The sequence below is a fragment of the Barbatula barbatula genome (assembly GCF_947034865.1).
Source record: "Barbatula barbatula genome assembly, chromosome: 19".
NCBI lineage: Eukaryota > Metazoa > Chordata > Actinopteri > Cypriniformes > Nemacheilidae > Barbatula > Barbatula barbatula.
In genome coordinates, this window is record NC_136782.1 from 5,644,477 (window position 1) to 5,672,081 (window position 27,605).

Consider the following 27,605-nt stretch of genomic DNA (forward strand, 5'->3'; position numbering starts at 1 on the left):
CAAAAAGCATCGTTATGACATGTAGGCCTATGCTTTATTACGCAAAGGGAGTTTGAACCCATGGGGGGATGGCCAACTATCTGAGCTAACAATAACCTGTACAGTAACTCAATAACAATCCTCCACCCTCGGGAGGATACTTTGCTCTTTACATCCATGAAAATCTGATTCGTTTACTCTGTGACAGTGCAGAAAACCAGGAACTAACTAACATGCGCATAAACCGGAAAAACACGTTCCACCTCCTCACGGATGACACGAGACGAGTATCCATTAATGTTTCTTTTCTTGAGAAACAACACAACCGGACACAAGCATTGGAAATATTTTATTACAAAACCCTTTAAACAACGATACGCACATATCTAGTTAGGTGGTTTAGTAGGTTTTTAGAAAGAATGCATTATCTACAATTTCACAGTTGTATTAAATCAAGTTTTTAATTTAAGAAACTTTCTTGCACCCACCAAGCATTGAAAATGTGAATGTTGAGTTCGGCTTTTTCTTTGGAAAAAAATAGTTGTTATTGGTTGGCCAGGCTAAGATATAGAAAGACACTTGTAATAACTAAAAGAAAACTGCACTCATAACTCACCATATCAAAATTTTCACTTTCATTTTGTATCATTGAACTTTATGTTAGTTCACCCTAACCGAACCTTATTTTATTCATCAGAGTTCCTCTTTTTTTACAAATCTGTTTTGTTTTATACACTAAAGCGCAAGAAAGAATAAAAATAACGTTGTTAGCTGACGATCTTCTTAAATCTCAATTTTGGTGGTATCCACATTCCCTTTACGTTTTATTTATGTGTGACCTGAAGATTCATTTTCAAAATATTAATCTCCACTTGTTACAAACAGAATCCCACAGTCATGCTTTCCGTATACACATCTCCACCGCTCTCTGATAGTTTGCAGCTAGTCAATTGTAACCAAGTTGCTAAGCCTAGAGGGAAGGGAGGCACTCCGGAATATTAGCAGGTTTTCACTTGTTCTACGATCTCCAAGGCACCACTGAAACCCGTAGCATGAGTGTTAAGGCATGTTCACCTGATATTTCCTGGCTAAAGTGGTTGATGGCTAAAGTGGTGTTAATGTGATTCCTGCAGATCTACCACAGGCCGTATTGAAACAACATCTTCAAACTGCTTACTGGCGACAGTATGTGAACCTTGAAAGGTAAATCAAGTACTGCAGTGCAAAACGCCGCGTTGCAGCACTGTGAATGACTGTCATACCAGAGAGGCTTCTCTCCACAAACACAACACGTGTCACTGCATAACAATATGCGATAACTGATAGCAGACAATAAAGGATGTGAGAAAAGACATGAGAGTATTGTTTCCAAAAGAAACCTGTCAAGTTGTGAGCAGTTGAGACTTTTTGCAGATGTTCTTATGAGATGAATCGACTGATTTAACCAACTAGACTTGCATGACTAGTCTGATTCCCAGTAAGTTTTCTTTGTAGTCAGTGTGGTAACGGAAGATTCGATTTGAGATCCCATTAAAAAAGATAACATGATAAAGATCAAGTTTGTAGGAAAAACATGAGGCTGTGACAATATAAGCACACTTGTGTACCTTCAGAAGAGCAATTGTTTACTAAACTACACACAGCATGTGTGAGTTCATACGATCCTCCTCTGGTCAGCTCAAAGTTTACATCCAACGGATTTAGAAGGCACACCAAACCAGTCAATACTGGTTATTGCTTCGAGATGGAGCATCTTTCACAACTTGTTTAAAGTGCCTCAAGATAATTGTGCAAGGATTAGAGACCCGTTTCAGTTTCTACTGTAAATTTTAATTCCATTGTTCAAAAGAACGGCTGAGATATATGGGGAACGCTGGTGGTCTCAAGTGTTTTGTAGATGGACAACGGGGTTCAGGACCTGAACACGTGCACTGCCCGCACCACATACTGCCGGCACATGGGGCATTCGTTCATGCGCTTGCCGCACTTGGTGCATGTGACCATGTGTCCGCACTCCAAAAGAACACAGTCAATGGGTGAGTCCATACAGATCTTACAAATGTTCTCCTCACCGGCCGTCCCGGTCCCTGTGTCTGCATGAAAGAAACAGAAAGACACATCTTAGATGTCAATAAATCACACAGTCATATTTTTTAAAGTCATAAGCACCAAACCCACCTGTACCTTCCATGGCATTTGATACTGTAAAAAGAAAAATGCAAGTTAATAAATATTACAAATATAAATTTCTTTGCTTATGCAAAATATGCTGACATGATGTAAGGGTGGTGCCCGTGTTTCTGCATGATGTTAGCAATGTGCCACTAATAATGCTCATCATTCACAAGCATGAGATCTATTTCCCACATTTTACACCACAGTCAAAATCTCATTTACAAAAGTAAAAAAAAGAGAAGCCGGCTAAACAAACAGAGAAAGCCCCACTTAGATCAAAATTACGGTCATCTTAACTGAACCACTGCAAACAGAGGTCCGTGTTAAACTGCTTAAGTGAAAGTAAAAACACCAGCCGACAAAAATGCTTTACTTATAGTTTGCAGGTCTTTCTGGTCTTGGAAGAGACGCTTGACTCTCTCCATCAGCTCCCACTTCTCGCAGCATCCTTTGTAGTCCACAAAATTTCTCGCCAGAATCTCCTTCAACTGACGGACACTCAGAGCCTCGATATCCTCCGCTGACCTGAGGTCTGACAGGGACGCTCGTCGCCCAGGGGCAAACACCTCCTCAGAGTCTGAAGACTAACATTGAGACAGACAGAATGCAAACAAATGTTTATATAGAGCACTTATTCCCTCCTGTCTGCAATCAGCGGGGCATGCAGGACATTTGCCATGCAAATAAAGGAAGATCCTGTTCCATTGAGAGTGAAGGTAAAGCAGGTGGTTTCCAAACGCTTGCGCAAAGGAATTGACATGGACATTTAAGTTGCCTGTGATGAGTAGATATTAATATTTAAGATTTTCTAAAATAATTCTTAATATGCCAGTTTGTGTCGATGTTGCTAATATGTTACTATAAAGCGTGTTCTAGGGGGTTGCCTACAGAGTCGACCTCATGTCTCATATTCAAATTTTTAGATATGAATGTAACATTTTTACCCATTTTATTGTTCACCTGAACAAAGTAATTTTTCACTCACAGCAAGTCATACAACTTGTGGTATAATTTATGTCTGACTTTTTAAAGGGTTAGTTAACCCTAAAATGTAAATTCTGCCCTCATTTACTCACCTTCGAGTTCTTCCAAATCTGTATAAATGTCTTTGTTCTGATGAACACAGAGAAATATATTTGTAAGAATGTATATAACCAAACAGATCTTGACCCCCATTGTTTTGTTCTGTTGAACACAAAATAAGACATTTTGAAGAATGTAGGACAGCAAACAGTTCTGGCACTTTCGACTACCTTTGTATTTTTTCCTACTATGGTAGTCAATGGGTGTCGAGATCTGTGTTTATAAGCATTCTTCCAAATATCTTTCTCTGCGTTCATCAGAACAAAGACATTTATACAGATTTGGAACAACCCGAACGCGAGTAAATGACAGGATATTCATTTTTGGGTGAAGATTTTTGGTAACACTTTACAATAAGGTGCTATTAGTTAACATTAGCTAACAATTAACAATTTAGTTTATTAATCCTTGTCAATGTTGGTTCATGTCAATACAGTTATTCATGTTATTTCATGTTGCATTAACTAATGTTAACAGTGACAACTTTTGATTTTAATAATGTGCCAGTAAATGCTGAAATTAACATGAATTAATATTAATAGTATTGTTCGTGTAAGCTAAAGCATTAATTAATTGTTAACAAATAGCACCTTATTGTAAAGTGTTACCGATTTTTTACACCGTTTCCCACTGACCTAAAATGCTTTTAAATTATTTAGATAGCACATTTCAGCATACATGCTCCATTGTGTGACAAACTTGTATAAATGAAAGAGACAGATCAGTATATCACAGTGGTGGGTAAATAAAGAAAGAAACTTCAGATCTTGATTCACTTTGTGCTCTGACTGATTCTGAGGATTCGGTCACTAACAGATCCATCTTGTTCGCCAATCAGACTGGAAGTGCTCAGTTTGTTATTGCTTGTAGGATTCGCTTTGCATTGACGCTACAGATTTAGCACTGAAAAGTAGTAAGAAAACCAACAGAAATGACACCACAAATAATTTTTTGCTGGTATATAACTCACACCATTAACTATGAATAACTCACCAGAAAAACCAGATTAAACTACACCGTTAACATGCAAGATTTCCAATTTAATGTAAGTGCAGCCTAACTATAAAAGATAAATTCATGAAGATTTGAAGTCAAGAATAAGTTTGGAAAGACATATTTCAAGCAGCAGTACTTCATGAAAGCCTTTCTGCCCATTGCAAGCTGATCCTACTGGAAAACGAATCAAATCCAGGGAGAGAAAACCTTAATTTCAACAGAGCCTGACAGGTGGAGTCATTGTAACTTTGCTATCTTCTCCCGGTTTACACTCCAGACAGAGTGATAGTGATAGTAAATATAAGAGGAGAGGAAAGGAGCTTCAGGAGGTACCTGCAACTCCTGCTCCACATGCAGATCTGCGTCCATGTCACTTTCAGTTGTCACCTCTGCCACTGACAAGCTCTAAGGGTCAAAGTTCACACAGCCAAAGTAAGTTTAACCCAGCCGTGGTCCCTGCCTCACACATTCCTTGAGTCTAGACCTGTCGCAATAGTCAATTTATCAACTTATCGCACGATACATAAACTTGACGTCGGTAGTTTTTGGTGATGCAATATATCGCCATTGTGTTTATACATGTATTGTTTATATAAAAACATTTTAACATTGTATCCGATCGCGCTGTCCCCGTTAGAGCTGCCCTGTGTCTGTGTGTCAAACGCGGGGCTTGGGTGCCCACAGTCGCACACACGGGGCGGGCAGCAGCACGTGAACAGACTCGAGGAGTCATACTGTGATAACCTTATGAATAAAGCAAGTTCGGAATTGTAATCGACTGGTGTCAAAGCCGCAGACCTGCCACCCCGATATGAAAACAATGGAGCACTTGAACAAGTAGCTCTACATTATGGCCATACAATCGTGCTGCCCTCTCCATGGTTCCCATATCAACTTCCTCATAACAGCTTGTAACGTAAATCAACCAACTATAATTGAGGAGTGTCTGGAAGTGTCTGCTTTATTGACTTTAAATATTTACACCCCAGTTATTATTTGCATTCCAATGTCAATGTCCAAATATTATATTAAAAGGTATTTGTTCTGGAAAAGGGTGTTCTTGCAATATTATATCATTACTTTATCAGTGGCATAAAATATTTATAACATGACAATTATTTCTGATGCAGTAAATCGCCAAAGCAAAAGTTATCGCGACAGGCCTACGTCGAGTCCTCCATAGGGGTTTTCGTATTTTCCTATTGGCAGAAGTGTTTTTGGTGTTTGCACCTCAGGAGCTGGGAATGATTTTTTATCGGAACGCCTTTTGGTGAGAGTATATTAGCTTCTGCGGCAGGGTCTAACAAAGAACAACAGGAACTACCAGGGACACAAGTGTATAATGACTGGACAAACGAACGGCACATAATAGTATGTTACAAGAGAACCAGGAAGCTAAGGTTAACCGCATTTACTTGTCGCGTTTGTCTGAGCGCTGTTGCAACATGCAGTCTCTTGGTCCTTTCAACTGCAACTCCTTTATAGTTCATTGCCTGTATTATGAAACCCACGACAGACGACAACACCACAGCTTCAATCAAAGTCTGTAACATTTTGGAATGCCGCACTTTACACAACTGTCAGCCGGTTTACATCGCTTCAGAGTTCCTCCAGCTGATGCAAATACAGGTGCATCTCAATGAATTAGAATATTGTGAAAAAGGTCAATTTTATTTTGTCAATCATTTCAGAAAGTAAAAACAATATATTATATAGATTCATTACACAAAGTGAAATATTTCAAACTTTTTTATTTTGATGATAATGGCTTACAGATAATGATGACCCAAAATTCAGTGCCTCAGAGAATTGTTATATTACATAAGATGAATCAAAAAATATTTTAAACAGAAATGTCAGGCTTCTGAAAAGTATGTTCCTTTCTATGCACTCAATACCTTTGCATGAATTACTGCAGTAATGTGGCATGGCATGCATTAGGGATGGGCCGGTATGAGATTTTGACGGTATGATAACCTTGCACAAACCTATCACGGTTTCACGGTATTACTATAACATCTCTTAAATGTGTTATTTTTTCAAGAAAAACTACTTTTACTGAACTACCACTGAACATAATACATTTTATTTTGAAGAAACCTTTACAACATTTTGGAACAGTAAACATGTCAGGTTAAATAATTTAAATGAATATGTGAGTTCTTCTAAATTAAATGTGTCATCACAATAATGCTCTGAAACCCATTATTGTTATTTCAGTGTTGATGCGCACACAAACATATAGAGTGCGAGATTGCTAGTGTGTTGCTTACACACAAACGGGCTCTTTCTGTACATTACCAGCAGTTTGCGTTTTTAAATTTGGTTATTGTTAACAGATGTAACGTTACACAAATTACGGGAGCCTTAAAAGTATAAGTGTGAACGGGATATCAGCTAAATTGATTTATTAGACTCGTCCCCGCTCTGTGAAGTAACGTGAGGGAAGAAACTAGTTCATGTTCGGCTAGTTGATTAGCGATGTTATGTGTGTAACCGGTCCCGCTCACGCGGGCTTCTATGACAGCATTACAACGCCGAATGGGAGACGGGCGATCTAACGAGGAGGCTAAAGACCGCAGTCGCGTCTCTGTTGGTCGGGGAGTGAGGTATTACACACTGCACAGCTCTTCACTAGATGGCCTCCGTTACATTTGCTTGGGGTAGAAAGCAGAATAGTATTTATTTTAACAGTGCTAAACACGCAAACTCTCTTAGATGGTTGCAAATGTTTATTTAAAGACCGCATTGCCTTGAATTTAGCGAAGAGTGATGGGTGGTGCTCCCGTAGATGGGCTATCATATTTGACGTATTGCCTCCCCGAGCAGCCACTCTAAAAAATTACAAGTTGGATGTCCTTCCTCCTACAAGCCGCTGCCGTATGAACTTTTTCGGTACCCAAAAAAATCCCACTCGACAGACTTCGTCTTTTTTGACGGGGGAAAAAGTTCCAAAGATTCACCTCCTTCGGCCATCCTCCATACACGTGACTCACTGCCTCTGACTGCGTGTACCAACCGGAGAGGGAGGGGTCATGTACCTCGTTACGTACGCACACAACCTGAGGGATTCCTGTAACTTACTTTTCGTCTATGAGGACGAGAAAAAGCTGCGCATACCGCAGAGACGGTATAGCGGACATTTTTAGTGGTTTTGAAACCACTAAAACCTTTGTAAACCTTGAAACCGGTTATCGGCCCATGCCTAGCATGCATGCATGCATTCAGTCTGTGGCAATGCTGAGGTGTAATGGAAGCTAATTAATTGATGCACCTGTATAAACAGGATAACGTCCCCAACAAAAAAATGTTCACTCTGGATCCTATAACTATGCAATTACATACTTCACATTTCCGAAAACTCTACGTAAATGAAAGCGTGTTTATGTACACAAACTCAATCTTACGCAAGCAAGCTTACAGAATCCTCAACTTTCATGCTTACCTGTTCATCTTCAGTTGCTTGATCCTGGGGTCCCAATTCTGTGACACCATTGTTCCCTGATGGGCTTGCTGTAATGACTGGAATATCAGGGGTCTGCTGTTGATCCAAGTGTATGTATGTAGGGAGTGGAATGTGCGTCTCGGACGTGGGCGTGTGCTGGCCGAGAACCAGCTCGACCAGCTCCTCCTTCTCCCGGCACATCTGCGTGGCGACTCCGTGCAGGTGCAGGTAGTCTCTCAGATCCTTGACTTTAAGCTTCATCAACTCGGCTCGCTCGAACAGGATGCCGTGAAAACGCTGACAGGTGTGGCAGAGCCACGGCTGGAGTTCCAGCTGAGCGGAGCAGTGGCTGCAGTAACTTTTCTTGCAGTCCATGCATGTGTGCTGCAAAGCATGATGGTAGAGTTTAAAGCCAGGAACACAATGTCTAATCTGGCTAGTCAAGTTACTTACGGTGCGTGTAAAACCATTAAGAAACGGGACATTTTGGAGATAGGGTCTAAAGTTAGAAAACTTATCTAGATGTAAACTTTGAATCCGAACATAAAATGGCAATCGTTTAAAGCTGCGGACGTACAAAGGCAAATGAAGTGATGAAAGGGGTGTGTTAGGTGTCAAAGGTGAGGCTTTAAAACGTCAGTGTATGACTAAGCTCGTTCTGTTTAGTGTTTATTAGACATAAGGATATGTAGACACCATTTCTTCTGAAGGTGTGTTAACCTAGAGAAGCCCGAGACACGTCATGGAGCTGGAAATCGGCATTACATTTCTCGTTATGACTGTAATGACACCTATTGCATTTTAGTTGCATTTCAAGCCGGCTATAAAAAAATATTGAATATTAATGAGCTGTATATGAACGCATATCACATGACTGGGGAAAAACAATGACGTCCAATGAGGTATTGGTCAATGTTTTACATAACAACATCATACTGCTGTTAAGCTAAACATTACCCAACTGCTTTGTAATGAGCCATGTCAGACATCAATTAGCCTACCTTCCTGGCGAGGTTGTCAAATTGACCTCCGCATGCCTTGCATGTGGGTTCAGGTGCGGGAGGAGACGGGGAACTGCTGAAGCCTGAGTTGGAGAAGACCTGGTGACGTGTGCTATTTCTGGTATGCTCCACTGTGGAATCATCCAGGCAGAGCCAGCCGCAGCAACTGGCCCACATGCTCCACACCTACTGCCGGTGCGAGAAAGAGATACGCACGATACAAGCCATTAGTGGTGAAATAACAAGTACCAATCGTGCTCTACTGTTCGAAACGCATGTGACCACTAGATTTTCTGTAAATGCATTCATCAGATAGTTTTAACATGCAGGCGCTCTCGCGCTCCTTTATCTGGAGGAGTACAATATTAAAGCACATTCTCGCATTTATCTTAACTTTAACTGCTGTGTAATGCATTTGATCCACAGATTAACAGCAAGCACCCTCTCTCCAGTTTAAGCGTGAACGTGGTCTCGAGCTCTCTCCTGTCTCTTGAGGAGTACAATATTAAAGCACATTCTCGCGTATATCTTAACTTAAACTGCTGCATAAGCATCAATTTTCTGTTACGTCAAAGGTTCAGCAATTTTGACACTCCACCCACCCATGATGAGTAACGCATTTAAGAGAACGAGAAAAAGTCGACCTCATAACTACCGTCACATTTATAATCTGATTTCTAGAGATCCAGCCGTTTACTCCAAATGCACCTTTATATCATGTTTCACACACACACACACGCACGCACGCACGCATGCACACACACACACTTTTCGTATGCATATGACTGTATGACATAGCCTAGAATATACATAACAATGTTAAATAATCTGTTAAATTAATCAATTGATATCTCCAGGGTACTGGAGGTTTGGGAGATGACATACTTTGCTGGATTTCTGTGAATTAAAATGTACGAACCTGAAGCAATAATACCCAACAAATAGAGAAGAGATGCATCTTCATATAACAAAATAGTTACTTTGTTTTAATTTACATGTGTCCATTCATGAGGAATATGTACTGTTATGGATGTGACAGTCCTGAAAATGGCAACTACCTGCCTATGAATAATCAGGCACTAAAAATAAAACAAATGCTTGAAAAACCTGAAGACCTCACATGGTTATTAGAAACACTAAATTTTGATCTCTGTGCTGTTAACATTGTAAAAAACGTTCCCAGAAACTTTTCATGGTAAGGTTGACGTTTCCACGGAATTGCCCAAATTCCTTATTTACATATAAGCGCCCCATATTTTTGAGCATTTTATTGATTGCAAAAATTTAGTTATTATAATAATCATATATAATAATATATTACGATGAGCATTTACATCAGCCGATCCGAAAAATGATCCGATCTGTGAGCCAACATCCGTAAATTGATCCGAACCGTGATTTTTGTGATCCGTTGCACCACTACAAGCCATCAAACCATAAAAATGAATTAGCAGTCTAATAATAGCCAAACCACCATAGTCCTAGAAGCCAAAGATACGCTTTCCTAAAAATAGGTTCTCCGCCGATTAATGGACCTTGAATTGAATTAGCGACATGACAAAGTTCTTTCGACATCAGTCAAGTGGCTGATGAGCTCTCAGCGGGAATCACCTGGCAGAAGAAGTGGAACGACCATCATTTATTCAAAGGCTATGTGCCATCTAATCCACAAAGGCTACTAGGATGACACCGTATCCTTAACCCCCACACACACTCCCTTTCTAACTCACAGCCAAACAAAACCTGTCTGATCCTGTAGAGCTGCCATGGTTACACCTCTCCGTGTTCAGGAAGGGAGTTTGAATAAACTGATAAGATGAATTCAGGAAAGGTTACCGCAGTCAAAACATCCAGACTTGGGTAATTCCCTCCGCTGCAGTATGACGATCTTAACTTTTTGATCAGATGTTGCGAGATAGCACTTAGAGTTCAACAAAAGACTTATAAAGGATTGTAGTCATGGCCGTAGCAGTTTGACTCATCAACCACAAGAACAAACAAAAAAGCACACATGACATTCCAATGTACGCCCGTATGATCAGACATGATGTCACAGTTTAGGTCAACACAATCAGAATACTTGTGCACAATAGCGACTGGAACAGTTATTATGTTTAAAATAGTGCACATAAGATTATTTTTAACATTCACCTTACTTCACCTTCCAGCAGACTCTTTTATCCAAAGCAACCTACAGTTAAGAAACAGAAAAAGCGATTCCTCTTTGTGCAATTCATGTTCATTTTAGTTCATTTCTGTCTGCAGATGTTCTAACAAAGAACTCCAGAGGTCACGTAAACCGAATATTCTCCATCACTGATGGATTTTTTTTACCACTGATGGAAAAATCTGAAGGCTATCTGTCATTTTGATAGATTACAATAAAGTCAATTTGTAATCCCCTGTTTTGTAGTTTCCTTTCATCATTAAAGCCTGATCGTAGGCTACTACCCCTGCCCTGAACAAGATCGAGAAGGGACTTGTGTTTCCCATTCATTTGGTTACAATGCCTGGTCCATTTTGGATTAAAACACGCGGTGAGCGGAGACTCGCGGTGCAAACCTGTCACAGATGCGTGGCATCAGCATTCAAGGCAATGACCTTTACAAAGGGCCACCTTCACCTGACTCAAACCCACTTCAAAACATGTGGGCCTGTCTCAAGCGTGAGATTTACAGTCAAGAGATGGTGCAACAGATCTAAAACTCTTACTAATAGTGTGGATGAGCAGCTCGTGAAAGAATATTTTAAAATGTTTCTTCCAAACTTCACTTTATTATTTATTTTCTTAGTCCATTTTTGTGTAGCATTAGATAAAGCATGGACAAGTATTCAAGAAAATTATGATAATTACCAATGAGATACAAATCTCACTGATTGCTTCAAAAGTAAAGTGAATGACCCATTGCATAATAATGCACACAGGGTAGTTAAACACGACCCTTTGTGTCGTTTCAATTGTTTCTCAGTGTAATCATCATATTATACAGGGTCTTAAAGATAAAGCTTATACTTTCCAATGCTCCTGACTTTAAAACCTCTCTAGAAGAACCTCAAATTATGTGCCAACATTCATCATGTTCGTGTATTGGTTTGGCAAATCTTACAATAGGAGGATGGATTGTGGTCTAGCCATAGCAGGGATGCAAAAACATCGGGGTGAAATAAGGTGAAAAAGATGCGAGACCTCCAATGCATATAAATCAAATAGATTTATATATAATATTGATTCGTGAGTTGAGTACGTGCGCTCAATCGGCGCAGCATTCAAAACCTAACTGGCTAGTGATTTGACTTCATTACCACAACATCTGCTTATGATTCTCAATTTCATTCACCGCTACCCCGTCCAAATACATAATCACAATAATGACCCATTCTCGATGCAAAACGGCTAATTTCGCAGAAAGGTGACAAGTTGGCATGCCTGCGTAGTCTGATTAGACATTGCAAAGCAACTTCTTGAAAGATGGTATTGGACGGCAAACCTATAAGTTACCAAATTCATACTTTGCGCAGTCCTATAATATTCATGGCTTGGGAATTGTTCCTTCAGTAATGCACTTGTATTAGTTTCACATGTGCATTCTTGTGTGCTGTACTCTTCAGATCGGAGATCAGACTATTGTTCCAACACACACGACCATTCCACCAGCTGCCGTTATTTACTAGGCGGTATTTTGAAAACATCTCTGCGCGTGTATTACAACGTTTTTCCAGATCTGATATTTCACGCGTGTCAAATGCAAAGTTATTGTCAAAATTGAGGCTAACAGTAAACAACATGCTTTTCCACCATTTAAAAACAAAATTGGTGCAAAGTCCAAATCAACGACTGGTCCAACAGGCCCCTCTCTCCAACTGACAGGACATTGTCATCACAGGGCTGTCATCGAATCCCCCCAACACCCCACAGTGCCATTCCAAACAGTAACAGGCCAACAATGCCTGCACTGTGACTAGACAACATATTGTACACATAGAGGAGACTCTCGCCAGCAGGAAGACACTTGTGTCATACAGTAAGAAACAGAGTCGGATGATAAATTGTTCAATAGGATTGCCACGTTTCTCTACAAAATGCAAGATTTAAAGTACATAAGCAACTGTTAGGTTAGAGTATAGACATATATAACTTAAACCCTTGAAACGTTTAATTGGAATAAAATGCATTGAGTAAAAATAACCCCCCACAAACAGTACGAGATCACAATTCACTACTATAAATTGTATGTTTTACAGTCGTTCTTACCTTGAAATGAAGTGACTGTAAACTGGTGTTCAGAGACCGATTGCCCAGGATATCAAATTCAAGCCATTGACATCTATAAAGACAAAAACATCGTGGCAACACGTTTACGAGTAACATTTACTGCGGCTGCTGACTCACAAGCTAGCATCTTACACTAAACTAAACTGAACACGACCGGATTTAACGATTTTAAACACACTACGGGTTTACTTTCGTCCCTGTCTGCAGATGAACAGATTCAAAGCTCAACCCCAAACTTCCGTGCGCAACTTTGCAAACTTCCTTTTAACGGAGGCACGTTATGTCGTATTATTAGGTCCGTTCATGTCGCACACGTCACCGTCACTAACTATGTGTTTCAGACACATTATAAAAGCACAACACGGTGAAAAAGAACCAGCACGATGATTACTCGCTTTTCGCGATATCACGTTTAAACGACATCTGTCGCATATCGGAAAAAGGTCACTTGACCTAATAGGACAGACAGTATCTGGATTATAACCAGACTTCGGAGTATCACGCGACAAACTTAAAGATAAAAGTCGCGAGGCAAACAAACTTTAACATAAGTTACGCGACAAAAGACTCGTCAAGAAAACACACTTTAAAGTCAAGCGGGGAACTGTATGCAGCTACACATTAGCGTTAGTAAAGGGAACACGTTTGTTAGATGTAGACTTCACTCGAGACGCTGTTAAACTTACCTCAGTTTAAACGAAGAGAAGCGCGTAAAGCTGTTGAAAACTCTTGACGTTACCAGCAGACGTTAGCAGACATAACGACTCCCTACAGACCCTCCGTTTGTCGTATTGTACTTGATCTGGACAAACGGACACTTCTGCTGCGCTGAATTGCGAAGTTCATTGATGACGCGCTGGTCGGTAAGGTAGAGTCGTTAGCCGTGGCTCGAGCACGTCGGCGCTTTCAAACCTCGAGAACGCGCACGTCGGATGTATCACGCTTTTGTTGAATTGTGAACGATTTGCTGTTATATACTAAACGACTATGAAGAAAAGGTGAAATTACACAATTGTCTAAAAACTAATTAGAAGTCATTTGATAGAACTTTGAAAATAACTTGATCATCGTGTCATGATCGGTCTTCCATAAATGAGAAAATTGACACAGCTTGCCATGGATGTGCGTTTTAGTTTCATTTCTAAAATGCCCGATTTTTCATCTTTTCCATTTGTATTCTTTACTAAGCTATTAAACAAGCACAATGGTGGCAATGTATAACAATAGCACCCCCTGTTGAAGAACCGGAGCGTGTGCACCAGTTGTGAACTCGTATGCACATGCATAATCCCGAAAAAAACTGAAATTTTAGAAAATCTGATTTTCTTTTGTCGTCTTTTCTAAAGGGGTAATTTATTTCTTAACCCATATTTATCAATTAGGTTAACTGCGGCAATTTAAAGAGTTGAACAATACATTTAATTTATGTCCTGTTATAAAGAAATGCTCGTGTTTCTTGTTAATTTAAAGCTTAAGAACAAAGCCTTGTTGGTTCATTATAAATCATGATTAATTTAAGCGAATAGATGACTAAAACCATGGACATATTTTCTAATCCCCACAACAGAAATGCAGACTAAAACTAGAAAAGAGGCGTAAATTCAGATACACTGCCAAGGTTTATCTGCAGAATAAGTATAAGCTATGCGAGTATCAACTAAGCGAGTATCACAAGAACCATCAAATCGCTTTTCCATTTTAAAAAGCAGTTTGTTTCCAGAAATGATTGAAAACTTATATTTTAACCGGTTTCCATATCGTGACAGTATTTGGTGAGAATTGTTTTTACTGTTTTGAAGTAACAAGAATTTGGAAAGGAAACTGAGAAATCCTTTCACAACTTTTGTTAGAGATTCACACCCAAACTACCTGTTCCTCTCATATCTGCATCTAGATCATTCGACATCCCCAAGCCAGGGTTTCCTCTTTAAATGCTTTATTCTGTACATGTGTAGGACAATCACCCATCGTGTTTTTCCAGTAATGATGATGATAAAGACGTCCTGTGTGTGGCTCAGTTAGTTGCCCAAAGAAGATAAGACTGTGTACAACATTGGAGTTCAATCACCTTGTTCTTAAGAAGCTTGTAATACAATTTCTGAAATGTAACAAAGGTACCAACGGCAAGAACTCAGAGGGAAAGTGTTGATAAAACATTTTTTTAAATGACTGGTAAACATATAGCTTCACAGGAGTCATAGAATTAATCCAATTCCTGTTTTCCTGTGTCAACACATTCATTTCAAACACTGTAAGATGATACAATTTATTGCCATAAACAGTGTAGGAAAATGACAAAAAAAGAATAAAAACAGCCAACCTCTATATAATAGTACAGTAAGAAAAAAACGGAACTTCCTCAAATGTATATCCAGTAAAATTCAACAAATAAAAGGGCCACAACATGGATTTTCCATGAAGAACTACACTCGGACCACTAGGAGACAAAACTACAGTGCCTAGTGTCACCCTGCTTGAAAATGTGAGAGCAGTTAACTTTTGTTCAATAAGCTTCATATGGAAAGGTAGTACAACTGGTGTTAAAGAATGGATCATTGTTTACATAACCATCTTTTTTCTCTTGTAATACTTTGCTGTAAAGCTGTGAAGGCTGCCGTCGACTGTAGACCCATGTGTCACCAACCAAATCTATCATGCATACGTGTTGCTCTTCTAAGTGAATGAAATGATGTGGCATATTGTTCCTGAAAGCTCTGGATAAGCCAGACGAGCTGCAAAATCTTTCCTAAAGACACTGCCACCAATTAAAACAAATTCAAAATGCTCTTCTCTTTGAAATCGTTTAATTAAGACAAGCTCAACGTTTTAATTTTTCAAACACAGTCAAGAAATTTAAAGAGCAAAATATAAAATGACACGGCAGGTTTTGCTCCTGCGTGCCTACAAACTTGACACGTCTGGTATCAACACAAAGATACTTTAGAAAGGGGGAGAGAGAGAGAGTGTGAGATTGTGAAGTCCTTAAACAGAATGGAATCGACCTGGAGATGTCGTCCTCCAAGTTTTGGGTCTTTGCGGTGTGTGGGCGGAGTCTGAGAGAGGGGCAGACAGGGGCAGAGTTAAGACTACGCTCCACCCCCTTTCTAGAGGCCCTACACCTCTGTGCTTTTAAGCCAATCAGAAGAGGGCTTGTTTAGGATTCGAGAGGAGACCGGCACCTCGTGCCCCTGCCTGCGTGGGAGAAGTCTTTTGAAAGATTTTTGGTGATCAAAGCCGGTCCAGTATAGCCTTCCGGAATAATGCAGCCACACTGACACACATTAATTCTTAGAGAACGGAAACAAAAAACAAGAACAAAATGGTTACACAGGGTCAGTTCGAGGAGATGTTAACATTTGTACATGAACAAAGGCAATATTAGAACCCGTTCAAGAGGCGGCATTATAACCCAACATTGACTGTGCTACTATGTGCTTTGACACACCGATATACAGACACCATAAGCACTAAAAATAAGCATCACGTGTGCAATTCTGCGTGCGTCGTTTACGCGTATAGATACAGAAAATTAGAGCTCGCCGTTGAAACTTCGCAGGTGCAGTCCATCGAAAACCCAGAGAAGAGAACAATCGGCAGTATTAGTCAACCCAAACAAACCTCAAACATCGCTTTCCGCAAAAGCATCAAAACATCTGTTTGCTGCCCGCGATAATAATTTGCGTTCTAATCGGCGCAACAAAAGGTCTCGACCGGCATACTTCAATCTACTTTAACGTTTAAAATCAGTTTACATTCCATTTAAGAGAGCAGCTCACACCTAACAACCTTTCCGATCGTCCGTGGATGTGAACTCTTCCCCTGACGAAAACTACAGTACATAGCAGGCACTAAATACAGTGAAGCGAAGGTGGACATAAAACCATCGTGAAACAGTTTGCCATGCATTCACGGGCTGCTCGCTGGTATGTGCAGGTGTCACGACGATCGATGTGGGCGTGGTCTGTTTTCCTTGAATAAATATATACTCGTGCGGTCTGAATTCGGGACACCGTTCTTCTCTAATTTCTCTAATTTTTTTGTCATGTGTCATCCCGAAATCTCCCACCCCCGTACATCCCTCCCTCTCTTCCTTCCCGCTGAAGCGCAGAGGGAGCCTGCGGTCTCTTAGTGTTCAGTCTTCAGGAATTACCTCCTCCCTGGGTTTGGCACCCCCGAAAATGGCTGAGTTGGGGTTGGCCACTTGGTTGAGGGGACCTGCCACAGTACGGGGCTTCAGCTGTAGCCTTGGTCTTTGTGCTCGTTCCTCTGCAAAATATGGAAGCAAGAGTTATTGAGGAGTAGGTTTTATACGCGAGAACTGTAAAAACGTAACTCAAGTCAACATGACACTGCGTTTGCAACTCCAATCTACCCAAAAATGAACCAGGAAGTTAAGTGAACGTATCCATTGGGAACTGCTTAATATTGCTTTTCCACACACAGAAATGCAGAAAGCGGTTAAAATGAGAAATTTGAATATCATGTTGACTTTTATATTATGTATTTATGGTTTGTGAAAGATAAAGCTGTGACACCGTCAGAGGGTTCTCTGAAGTCTGTCTGGCCTGCACGAGGAGGTCCATCTTTGTAGCGCCCCATGCCTCCAGCTCCACCCATGCCTCCGGCTCCGCCCATGCCTCCACCCATTCCTCCACCCATGCCTCCGCCCCCTCTTCTTTCACCAGGACGACCGCCTCCTCGACTCCTCCCACCCATGAAGTCATCATCTCTAGATCCTGCAGAAAAAAAAAGAGCGTTAAGAAACTGGTCCATCGCTTAGCAAAACTGTAGCGAAATACTGATCCAGGATAAGCAAAGTGTCTGTGTTTCATAGCGATTACGGTGAGACTGATCCCAGACCAGTATTTCCAGACAACTTGAATGGGCTTGAACAGTGTTGACAATGTGACGGATGAAAATGAGATGGAGTCCTTTGAAGATCATGAATGATTCAAATTAACTTGAAACTATGAACAAAATACACAAAAAGTACACCGTTTAAATCAGTTACAAGGGATTTAACAGAGTTTAAAGCGCATCTGTGACAAGCAGTCATTACCACTGATATTTGTTGCCTCTCAGTTTGTAAAAACAAAGTTTGTAAACCACTTAAGAACGAACGGTTCGTTGACACGAAGCGAGAAAACACATGGCAATATTCTGCGGTACTTCAGCAGCATGGCACATATACGTGAATATACACTTTATTGTATCTTCAAGTTATTAGTGGATCATCTACAGCTAAGACCCCAAGGGTTTATGTTCTTGCCCAATTCGCCAGTCGCACCTCCTCCAGACTGGTCGTAGTCGTCTCTGGAGTCACGTCCCCCTCCTCTGGGCCCCTGTGAACCACCGCGGCCTGAAAGGGACAGTAGGGCACGGTTTAATGGGACGGCCATTGAAAGCTGAGTTCAGGGTGAAGGAGAGCCACCCAGAAAATGGTTCGACTGAACCAATCGCAACACTTCTAAGAGGCACTGCAGTTGTTAGTGGGGTAGGAAAAAGTGCTAAACGTTGTGTCTATAGAGGAAAGTGGTTTAAAAAAATAAAGTTGAAAAATGTGCACATGAAAAATGATTGTGAAAACTCACACAAAATTATTTTACTATGGATGCGATGTTAAGAAAAGTCCCATTATCCCATACTCTGTTCAGCAAAATATATGCAAGCAGAAAGATACAGAATGAGAAACAGAGGACACAAAGTTCACAAATGAAGCTTCACTTAAGCGTTAGCGGCATGACCATCGTAGGGTATTTTATATTCCGGCCAGGCAGAAAACGTATCCGGAATTACAGAATCCAGCCATAAAAAGGGTGTCTCAGGGTGGTGTGGCCATTAGCGAAACACAATCGAGCTATAAATAACATCAATTATTATTTTGCTGCGGTTTAATTATGCAATCTGCATTTTCTGGATGTCCCAGAGTGAAAAAACGGCACAGTTTCATGTATTATATTCGTGCCGCTCGAGTCTTCAGTGTCTGTTTTGCTCTATTGGGACGTGAACACATGAACAGGTTAACTATAACAAATTAGGACAGACCAAGATGAAAAAACTGTAGCATGCTATATTATTTATTTAAATGTGCTAGTAAAAAAGTGCAATAATAATTTAATAGTTTAAGCGCAAATAGTATAGTTTAATAAAGTACTTTTTGATGTGGCCAAATGTGTTACTTTTGTACAGCAAAACACAGAATGTAGAAAAATGTAAATTGAAAAGCAGAATTTGGGAAAAAACAATACAGATTTCATCGGGCACGCTTATAGTTTACCATCCGCTAAAATGCAATAAACATGTTAACTTTGGTGTTTCTTTTGTATTCCCATAGGTTTCTCTGTCTGTATTTATGGTCATACCGCCCTGCGCTATAGCATTGCTCAATAGCTTAAGAAGTCGTCACTTAAAGGCTGAAACCATTATAAGGCCGTTTAAAGAAATGAAACAAGCAAATGTACCAAAACAAATCAAGTGTTATTAAATAAAGTATATTAGCACAAAACAATGAAAAACAACAAGAAGCATAAATGACATGGAAACAATGTCTCGACAAGACCAATATGTGAACTAATTCAATACCTCTGTCGTCTTTCCGGAAGCCAAAGCCTCCGGCGCCACGTTCTTGCTTTCGGCCCTCTGCGATGTCCACCCTCAAAGACCGATCTCCTAGTATCTGTGTTACAAACATAATAAACTACATTTACCACCAGTATATCTACACCGCTCAAGTGATCCTAAATACAGGTGCAACAGACAATATTCATTTGTTTTGTTTTACGCAAAACTTGATTTAACGCATCACTAGCTGTAATAATAATAAATAATAATAAACACATAATAATAATAAAAAAAAGCAACATCATAACATTTATGCATTTGGTTTAATATGAAAGTTTAAGAAAATCCCACATGGGGATGAAACATTTCATTGTGAGCCAGTTAAAGATCGATTAGAGGATGTGACGATTCAAATCGGTTGAGATGTTAAATTAATCCTGATACATGTTTTATTGCTGCAAACTTGGAAAACGTGGATATGCATAAGTTAGGGAAGCACAGCCAAAGTCTTTGCTTATTTATATTAAAAATACTTTTGAGGGCCCGACATAAAGGACTGCCCGATCGTCCCGGGCCAGTTGAGCACAGAGAACATTAGACCAGTTCATTCAGTCTCATTTGGTCTCAATCGACTCATTCGTTCAGTGAAGGGCGTATCCATTCAGTAAAGTCAACCAATGAAACATTCTGACAGACTCAATCGTAACATTTTTGCATCGCGAAATATCGTTACACCCCGACATAAAATATTTTTTTATTTTACAGAGAAATGTGCAGCATTTAAGAATTACTAAAAAGGGCTCTTGTTCATTTCTAATTCTTTTTTATTGTACAGCGAGATCAGCATCGTAAATCGCATTGCATCGTTTGCTAAGTGAATCGTTACGTCCATAAATACCCCTTATTTTAGACCTTGTCAAGACAAGAACCATGTAAACAAATGAAATTTACTTACAGCACCATCATACGCCAAAGCCTCTTTTAGAGATTCCAAGTCTTCAAACTCTACATAACAGAAACCTGGAGCGGGAAGAAGCAAAACAGAGTTACAAACACAAAAATGATGACCATTAAATATTACTGTTATTGTAGCTTACCTTTGAACTTGTCTGTCTCTTTGTCTCTGACTAGCCGAACACTCCTGATGCCGAGGTCTTTGAAAATGGCATCTATGTCTCCTTGCACTGTGTTGAAGGGAAGGTTGCCAACGTATGCCGTGTAGGGCGGCTCTGTGGGGAGTTCCTTCTGCTTTCGGGGTCCGCTTGGTCCACCACCACCTCGGGGTCTGCGGTCCAAAACAATAAACACCTTAATTTGCCTTTCAAACTCACTAACTACCCATCTTTGCAAGCAGTAAATGAATATGGTAAACAATCAGTTTCATGGTACCACCTAGATAGCAAAGAATATGTGTTTGTACTGTTGTACAGCAGGTGGCGCTGTTTTACACATATGGAAAAAGTACAATATCTCTGAACCTAGAACATATATATTTGATCTGTTTTTAATGATTGTTCTGAGTCTAATCTGGGTGGAGTCTTTGCCCAAAAATTTTCATCATCTCAGCTGTTTCATCAAAGTGATGCATTTTGAAGAAACCTAACCACAGCTAAGGGGTGATAAAAAAAGAACAATTGAAGATAGAAGAATACAGTTTCATTTGTTTAAAGGCAGAGACTCTGTTCTTTCATTTGATATATTGTTCGTACAAAAATTAATCCAAATCAAAATTGAGTGAAAATGTTAAAAAACGCTGGCTGGCAACTTTACAAAAAAAAGAAAGTTCTATCATAATTTAGTCACCTTGTCTTGTTCTGATGAACACAGAAAGATATTTGAAAGAATGCTTATAACCAGACAGATCTTGCCCCCATTGACTCCCATAGTAGGAAAAATACAAAAGTGTCCCAGAACTGTTTGCCGTCCTCCATTCTTCAAAAATGTATTTTGTGTTCAACGGAAGAAAAAACATGATCAAGTAATTTTTCCTACTATGGGAGTCAATGGGGGGCAAGATCTGTGTTTATAAGCATTCTTCCAAATATCTTTCTCTGTGTTCATCTGAACAAAGACATTTATACAGATTTGGAACAACTCAAAGGTGAGAGTAAATTATGACAAAGTATCCCTTTAAGGTTTAAAAAAATAGGAATCCAATACGTGAAGCCCAGCGACAAGGAAATACAAATGGTTGAAAACAAGCGAAAATCTGTTTTTGATTTTTGTTCTTAATCTAATCTGAACATAGTCTTTGACAAAAACTCTTGTGTTCAGAATGTTATATTAAAATATTTAATGTTTGCATATTAAAACGCCGACAGCGAAAGAGTTAAGCAGGATTTCTGTCAGTCTACATGATATTTATTTTCATTTGTGGCCTCAGCCTTTATGTAGATTAGTGTGAATCTACTTGACATAGCAAAATGTTAGTTGTTTGAAGAGCAATGCTGACAAAAGTGTGATTTCAGCACATCCCATTCTTCACTGAAGTCATTGCAAAGCAAGGTTAAAAGATTCTGATTGGAAAGGTCAGAGACATTCCTCTAGTGTCACACTGAAATGAAGCCGTGTGTAGACCATCACTGGCTGTATAGCATTACATCTTTATTTGACCTCAGCCTGCAAGTCTTCAGACTGAATGATAAACTCTTGATACAGGCAACTCAAGAAATCAGATCAACTGACAAAAATAATGTGGCATGGTGTGACAACAACATTTATGAATGAAATGTATTGAAAAGTATAATAGTCGCTTTAGAAAGTAGTCAAATAATTTTTTTTGAAGTCAAAACATACAATATATTTAAAAATGTTCTTAAAAGATAAAACACTTTACTGCAGAAAAAAACCAATTAAAAAGAGAAGGGCAAAATAAAGCCCAGCAAACATTCATTTTAGTTTCAGAAGCCGTTTACACACGGATATACACGTCACGAAATGGAAAAGATGTCATTTGCAATTTCCATTTCATGTGGACTTTAAATTTGGATTCATAATTATTCAAACATATTGGTTTCTTTAATTACAAAGCTAAAATCAGATAATGTTTTTGTAGACCTCAAGGTTGGCTGATGAAATCCAAATGCACAAATTCTAGGTACAGTAACAACTCAAAAATAAATTAAGATAACTTTATAGTTGATTATTTAGTCCCAACATATGCCATAGCTTATGTGCATAATCTAAAATCCTAAAAAAATATTAAGTGAAGTAGTAAGTGACCCAAAACTTCTAAATGATGTTTAAACAATACCTAGAAACATGCCACCCATCAGCATTTGTTTAAAATGTACAGTGTTCTTATTCTAGTAAAGATGTAATAACTAATACCAACAAATACCAAGGTTAAACATTTCACAACTACTTGACTTTTAGTACAACCATGACTGATTTCCATAAGTGATTGTTTAAAGCATATAACATCAACTTTACATTAATGTTTTACATTGGACTTTTGTAAGCTAAATGTACAATTCTGCTGTATGATAAAACCATGAGAACTTCTTTGACACGTTTACTTTCTGTTTCTATACTCAATAACTGATAAATGCCACACATGCATGTGAGAGGCAGTGTGCACTTAGGCACACAAAGCCATCTGTAACATCTGGGGGGGTGAATTTCAGACCATAAGTGCATAGCAGCAGGTTCATTTGTTGCGAAACATGCAAATGAATTCTTGAGACAAGTCAACTAGAGACCAGTTATGAAGTCAAAACACTACTGGAAGAATAGGTCCAAAACAAGTTTAAGGCCCAATGCATCGTTTTGTGGTTTCTGATCGTTATCGATTTCTAAACCCTACCAGCAAACCACTCACACTTATAAAATAACAAGTGTCCTATTAATAATCATATAAGCTACAATTACACGGCGGGTGTGTTACACGGGCGCGCAAAACGCTGACTCGGCCGTCAGACGTGCAGCCCATGTGGGTTGAGTTTCATGCCCGGCCTTCCATTCATCATAGCGGGAGTGCGCGCAGCTGCTGCGCGGCCTACAGCCGCTCGATCTCCCGCACCGTGCACGCAAACGCACCGGCCGTTCGTCACATACGGTCGCATGGGCGCTCTATCGAATCTCTGAGACGCGATTTCTTACCCTCTTCCTCCACCGAAGCTCCCGTAAGCCCGATCCCGGTCTTCGTAGTTATCGTAATCCGCCATTGCCGAAGATGCTGTCCAGAGAAAGCAGCAGTCTGACGCTTAAGGACCCCACAATATACGGCGCTGAAGTGAAGCTGTCCTTTGACTGCCTGAAGCGCGATACTTCTGGAATTAAACATTAGGTGTATTTAATCATATTTTAGACCGACTCGAGACATCATATCTTGGCTGGTGTATGTTATAAATTCAGTTTAGATGATAATACATATTTTAAAGGTAACTGTGATGTTTTTTTATATCAGGGACCTGCGTGTGAAGTCGATGCGAGCTAACGTGATGTTCTAACGTTGCCGGTTATTTTTTGAGTGGAGTGCGTGATGCGTCTATACACATTGGATGTATTTAGACTTATTTAGCCTAGTACATGGGAATGTAGATTTTTAAAATATATTTATTTTTTGCAAATAACTGCAGTGATTGAAATTAGCAAGATGTGAAATGCAAAAACACGTTTATAAGTTTAGTTCATAAAGCATCATGGCTCACCAAACATTAAACTTTGGCATAAAATGACTCAATTTGATGTCCTTGACAAAAATATTGATGGAGTCATTAATGTATAAATTATCAACAAAACATAATAAAAACCGTAGCTAATATATTATTTGATATATACGTCAATATCATCACGTTTTCATTATCTGTGGAATTCCTTTATATGTACTGTATACTCTACTATAGTATCAAGTTTATACACTGGTCACTGAACAAAACCTATTGTCTAAGACAGCTAAATGTTAAACATGTTGGCTAAAAATGGTCCTATATTTATTTTGTTGAGTAATGCTGACAATATAACCAGTTGCTATATCATTTGTCGCAAGACCAAACCAATGAACGTGTTGCTTTTGTGTATGAATGTGTCATTACATAAACCATCCACTGAACGGAGACAGAGTCCACTGAGATATTCGCCTAAAACAGACACATAAGCATGCTGTTGTTTGGAATAGCAAACTATAGCAAACCATTACTCATTGTGCAGTAGTAGTTTTGTATGCAAAGGATACCTGTACACTAACATGTATAGTAGCCGACTACTTACACCGAGTAAACTTGAAGTTGGCAAAGTACTGGATGGAACAATGTATCCCACAATCCAGCATCAACTTGACAATTTCTAGTTTTCTAAATGAAAGTTATGATAAAATGTATATTTTGACTTATTGATCATGCTGATATTTCGACAGACTTCATTCCCATACAACTTGTTAAGGTAATGTGCCAACAACTTTCACTAGTGTTACTGTTTTTCCGCTATCTTTAATATAAAACACTAGACCAGGGGTCTCCAACCTTTTTGTAAGCGGCTACTTGTTGATAACATTCATTCAAACTTTAAACATGCGATGCCTTATTTTTATGCTCACAGAACCAAATTCGGGTTTTCTTTCAGATATTTTTGCACTTGAATATATTAAAGCTTATAACACTTTCTAATAATAAACTTTCATGATGATGTAGCACTTGGCTGATCGGTATAGTCACAGATTTGTCAACTGTCTTGAGCATTTTTGGTGAGCCCTGTGTTAGGGGGCACCTTACAGAGTTCATGTGGGATACCGGGTGCCCAGGGGCACCACGTTGGAGACCACTGCAATAGACAGTGTATGTATGAATGAATGAATGAGGCATTTATATAGCGTTTCATTGCGTATTGCTGTACACCTAAAGCGCTTTACAATAATATGAGGAGGGTCTCTCCACAACCACCACCAGTGTGCAGCATCCACTTGATGATGTAACGGCATCCACAGTACAACGGTGCCTGTGCGCACACCACACATATAGAGATAGAGCCAATTTAGAGGGTGGAACATTATTAGGAGGCCTAATAATCTGGCCAGGACACCGGTGCTTCACCCCTACTCTTTACGAGAAGTGCCATGGGATCTTTAATGCCGGCAGGTTGATGCGTGGCCATTCTCTGTGTGCTCTACCGCTCGCTGGATGACACGTGGGCATGCTTTTCCCGGAGAATTGTCCAATAAGGGACTAAGAACCCTTGTCAAACAAGAACATCCCACATGATGGCTTCTTGTAACTTTAGTTCGCTTTGACAGTTTTGAATCACAACCTATATCTACTATTAGTACTATTTATTGCATCAACAATTCATTTCATGTAAAAGACTACGGTACATGTCTACCAGCATCATGGCAGATATTCTGCAAATCCATTTGAATAATTGCAATGCTCTCATGTCCTTGACATCTGATAATTATTTCTTTTGGGCTGAAGGCCCAGGATCGATCTGATGTTTGTTTAGGTCAATGGTGACTTTGTGCAGAATGGATGTACTCCTGGCTGTCCTGACAAAATATTAGTCAGATGGTTTCAGTGTGCCGCACTTGCAACTGATGCCAAAATGTTGTTAAAATAGTAAGTGACCCATTAAATGCAAGGACACCAAAACAAAAATCAAAGGGAACTTTTACTAATTGGCACTAGTTGGCACTTTACAGGGTTCTGGCTGTCAAAAGAGCCCATGATAGGCAGGTCCCTAGATATGGCCGAGCTGATCCTTAAATGTAAGATTTTTACTCATTTCATCACTACAAGGAAAAAATGTCAAATTAGAGTCACGGTATTTCTCCTCAATATATCATTTATAGTGCAGCTGTTGTTAAAATCTCCAACCAAGGCATAGTGATGTCTGCTTCAAGCACCGCCAATTTGATCCATTTATTGACCACATCTTTCAAAATGCATCAAGACGTATGTAGAAAAATTATAACATTTCTTATTTCAATAAAATGCAAATGTATAGAGTTTTTGAGAAGTGAATTGAGTGTTATAAAAACACATTGGTATGTCCAAAGACACCTGCATTAGAGGCTTTTTTTTGTTTTAATGCTACTGACTCTGTCTAACGAGACTCATTGACCATAAAAGCCTGCACAATCAAATGTTATAAATGCATGGCCACCAAACCTACTAAACCCTCCAAGTAGTTAATGAGTGGTTCTTGAATTAGACATGTGTATTTTATTGATCCCAGGGTGGAAATTCGATATTGTTATAGGCCTAATGATAGCCTCTATTTAGGCACTGAGGAACATTGAGAAGTTTTATACAGAAACCACCATTTTGATGGCATTGCCCCTACTTCCCATATTGACCAGTGATATGAAGTTATCAGAGCTGGAACTGAAAAATGTATAGTTACAAATTGTTGGAGTGGTTGAAGCGATAATGGAGGCCACTTGCACATTTAGTGAGCGTAGTACAAATGATGTTGTAATTAATCTCTGTGGGGATCGGTGAGGTAGCCTAAAGCATAGATTAGCAGCACAATAATGTTCTGTATCTTTGGTGGTAGTACATGAGGGACGGCTGTGTATTACATTGTGTTTCAATAGCAAACTTTAAGGTGAATGGTACAATATCAGTATCCCTTGTATCTCAGCACATGGCCAGAAACGTGAGCCTCTAAAGGCCCGACACAGTTTCTTAGTATACAATCGAAGGGGAAATATTTCATTTAACTTTAATATAATGCATTGCAGAACCTTTGTCATTGTGTTGTCACCATTTCACCTATTCTTCCCATGATGACTATGAAACCCTGAGGATGTCATACTAAACAGTTCATACCACACACGATGGCTGGTCCAAAAATGTAAATGAAATCAGGACTCCAGAAATGTTAACACAACACATCAGCTGACCATGTTATAATGATCTCATGCCTGTACATTGAGAATAAATGCAGCCGCACCATGTCCCGAGCAATAACACACACAAATAGCCTAATGCTGCTACAGAGAATCATGTAAGTTTGAGCCCAAAACGAAATGCTAAACAAACAGCAGGGGTAAAATACCAGACTGAAAAAATACCAGTGGCCAGACACAGCCAATACAAGTTTCTTCTTGTTCATGACATGGACATAGTTTCTAAACTGTAAACAAATGCTCACGATT

General features: G+C 39.5%; 2 protein-coding genes across 6 annotated transcripts; both read right to left on the reverse strand.

Moving 5' to 3' along the window:
- Window positions 1-315: 315 nt before the first annotated feature.
- Window positions 316-14,142, reverse strand: rffl (ring finger and FYVE-like domain containing E3 ubiquitin protein ligase). 4 transcript variants are annotated; one of them, XM_079481254.1, is made up of 8 exons: window positions 13,639-14,142; window positions 12,932-13,004; window positions 8,680-8,868; window positions 7,679-8,062; window positions 4,567-4,638; window positions 2,528-2,738; window positions 2,158-2,181; window positions 316-2,072 (listed from the first exon to the last, which is right to left on the reverse strand). In XM_079481254.1, the coding sequence occupies exons 3-8, from the start codon at window positions 8,854-8,856 to the stop codon at window positions 1,891-1,893; spliced, it is 1,050 nt and encodes a 349-aa protein (XP_079337380.1). In that variant the 5' UTR covers window positions 8,857-8,868; window positions 12,932-13,004; window positions 13,639-14,142; the 3' UTR covers window positions 316-1,890. The 4 variants fall into 4 exon arrangements, with proteins under 4 accessions (XP_079337380.1, XP_079337381.1, XP_079337382.1 ...); XM_079481255.1 differs by having other exon boundaries at window positions 8,680-8,865; window positions 13,639-13,822; XM_079481256.1 differs by lacking the exon at window positions 4,567-4,638 and having other exon boundaries at window positions 13,639-14,095.
- Window positions 14,143-14,838: 696 nt separating this feature from the next.
- On the reverse strand, window positions 14,839-23,986 carry eif4h (eukaryotic translation initiation factor 4h). 2 transcript variants are annotated; one of them, XM_079481869.1, is made up of 9 exons: window positions 23,926-23,986; window positions 23,615-23,784; window positions 20,611-20,798; window positions 20,469-20,533; window positions 19,535-19,628; window positions 18,240-18,311; window positions 17,488-17,688; window positions 17,103-17,218; window positions 14,839-16,239 (listed from the first exon to the last, which is right to left on the reverse strand). In XM_079481869.1, the coding sequence occupies exons 2-9, from the start codon at window positions 23,677-23,679 to the stop codon at window positions 16,234-16,236; spliced, it is 807 nt and encodes a 268-aa protein (XP_079337995.1). In that variant the 5' UTR covers window positions 23,680-23,784; window positions 23,926-23,986; the 3' UTR covers window positions 14,839-16,233. The 2 variants fall into 2 exon arrangements, with proteins under 2 accessions (XP_079337995.1, XP_079337994.1); XM_079481868.1 differs by lacking the exon at window positions 23,926-23,986 and having other exon boundaries at window positions 14,875-16,239; window positions 18,222-18,311; window positions 23,615-23,736.
- Window positions 23,987-27,605: the final 3,619 nt, after the last annotated feature.

Coding starts and splice junctions, on each gene's coding strand:
- rffl (XM_079481254.1), bottom strand. CDS start 8,856: ATGTGGGCCAGTTGCTGCGGCTGGCTCTGCCTGGATGATTCCACAGTG. Junction 8,063..8,679: donor TTGACAACCTCGCCAGGAAG/GTAGGCTAATTG, acceptor CATGCTTTGCAG/CACACATGCATGGACTGCAA. Junction 2,739..4,566: donor ATGTGGAGCAGGAGTTGCAG/GTACCTCCTGAA, acceptor TCTCAATGTTAG/TCTTCAGACTCTGAGGAGGT.
- eif4h (XM_079481868.1), bottom strand. CDS start 23,679: ATGGCGGATTACGATAACTACGAAGACCGGGATCGGGCTTACGGGAGC. Junction 20,534..20,610: donor AGAGACAGACAAGTTCAAAG/GTAAGCTACAAT, acceptor TTCCCGCTCCAG/GTTTCTGTTATGTAGAGTTT. Junction 18,312..19,534: donor CTTCCGGAAAGACGACAGAG/GTATTGAATTAG, acceptor TGTCCCTTTCAG/GCCGCGGTGGTTCACAGGGG.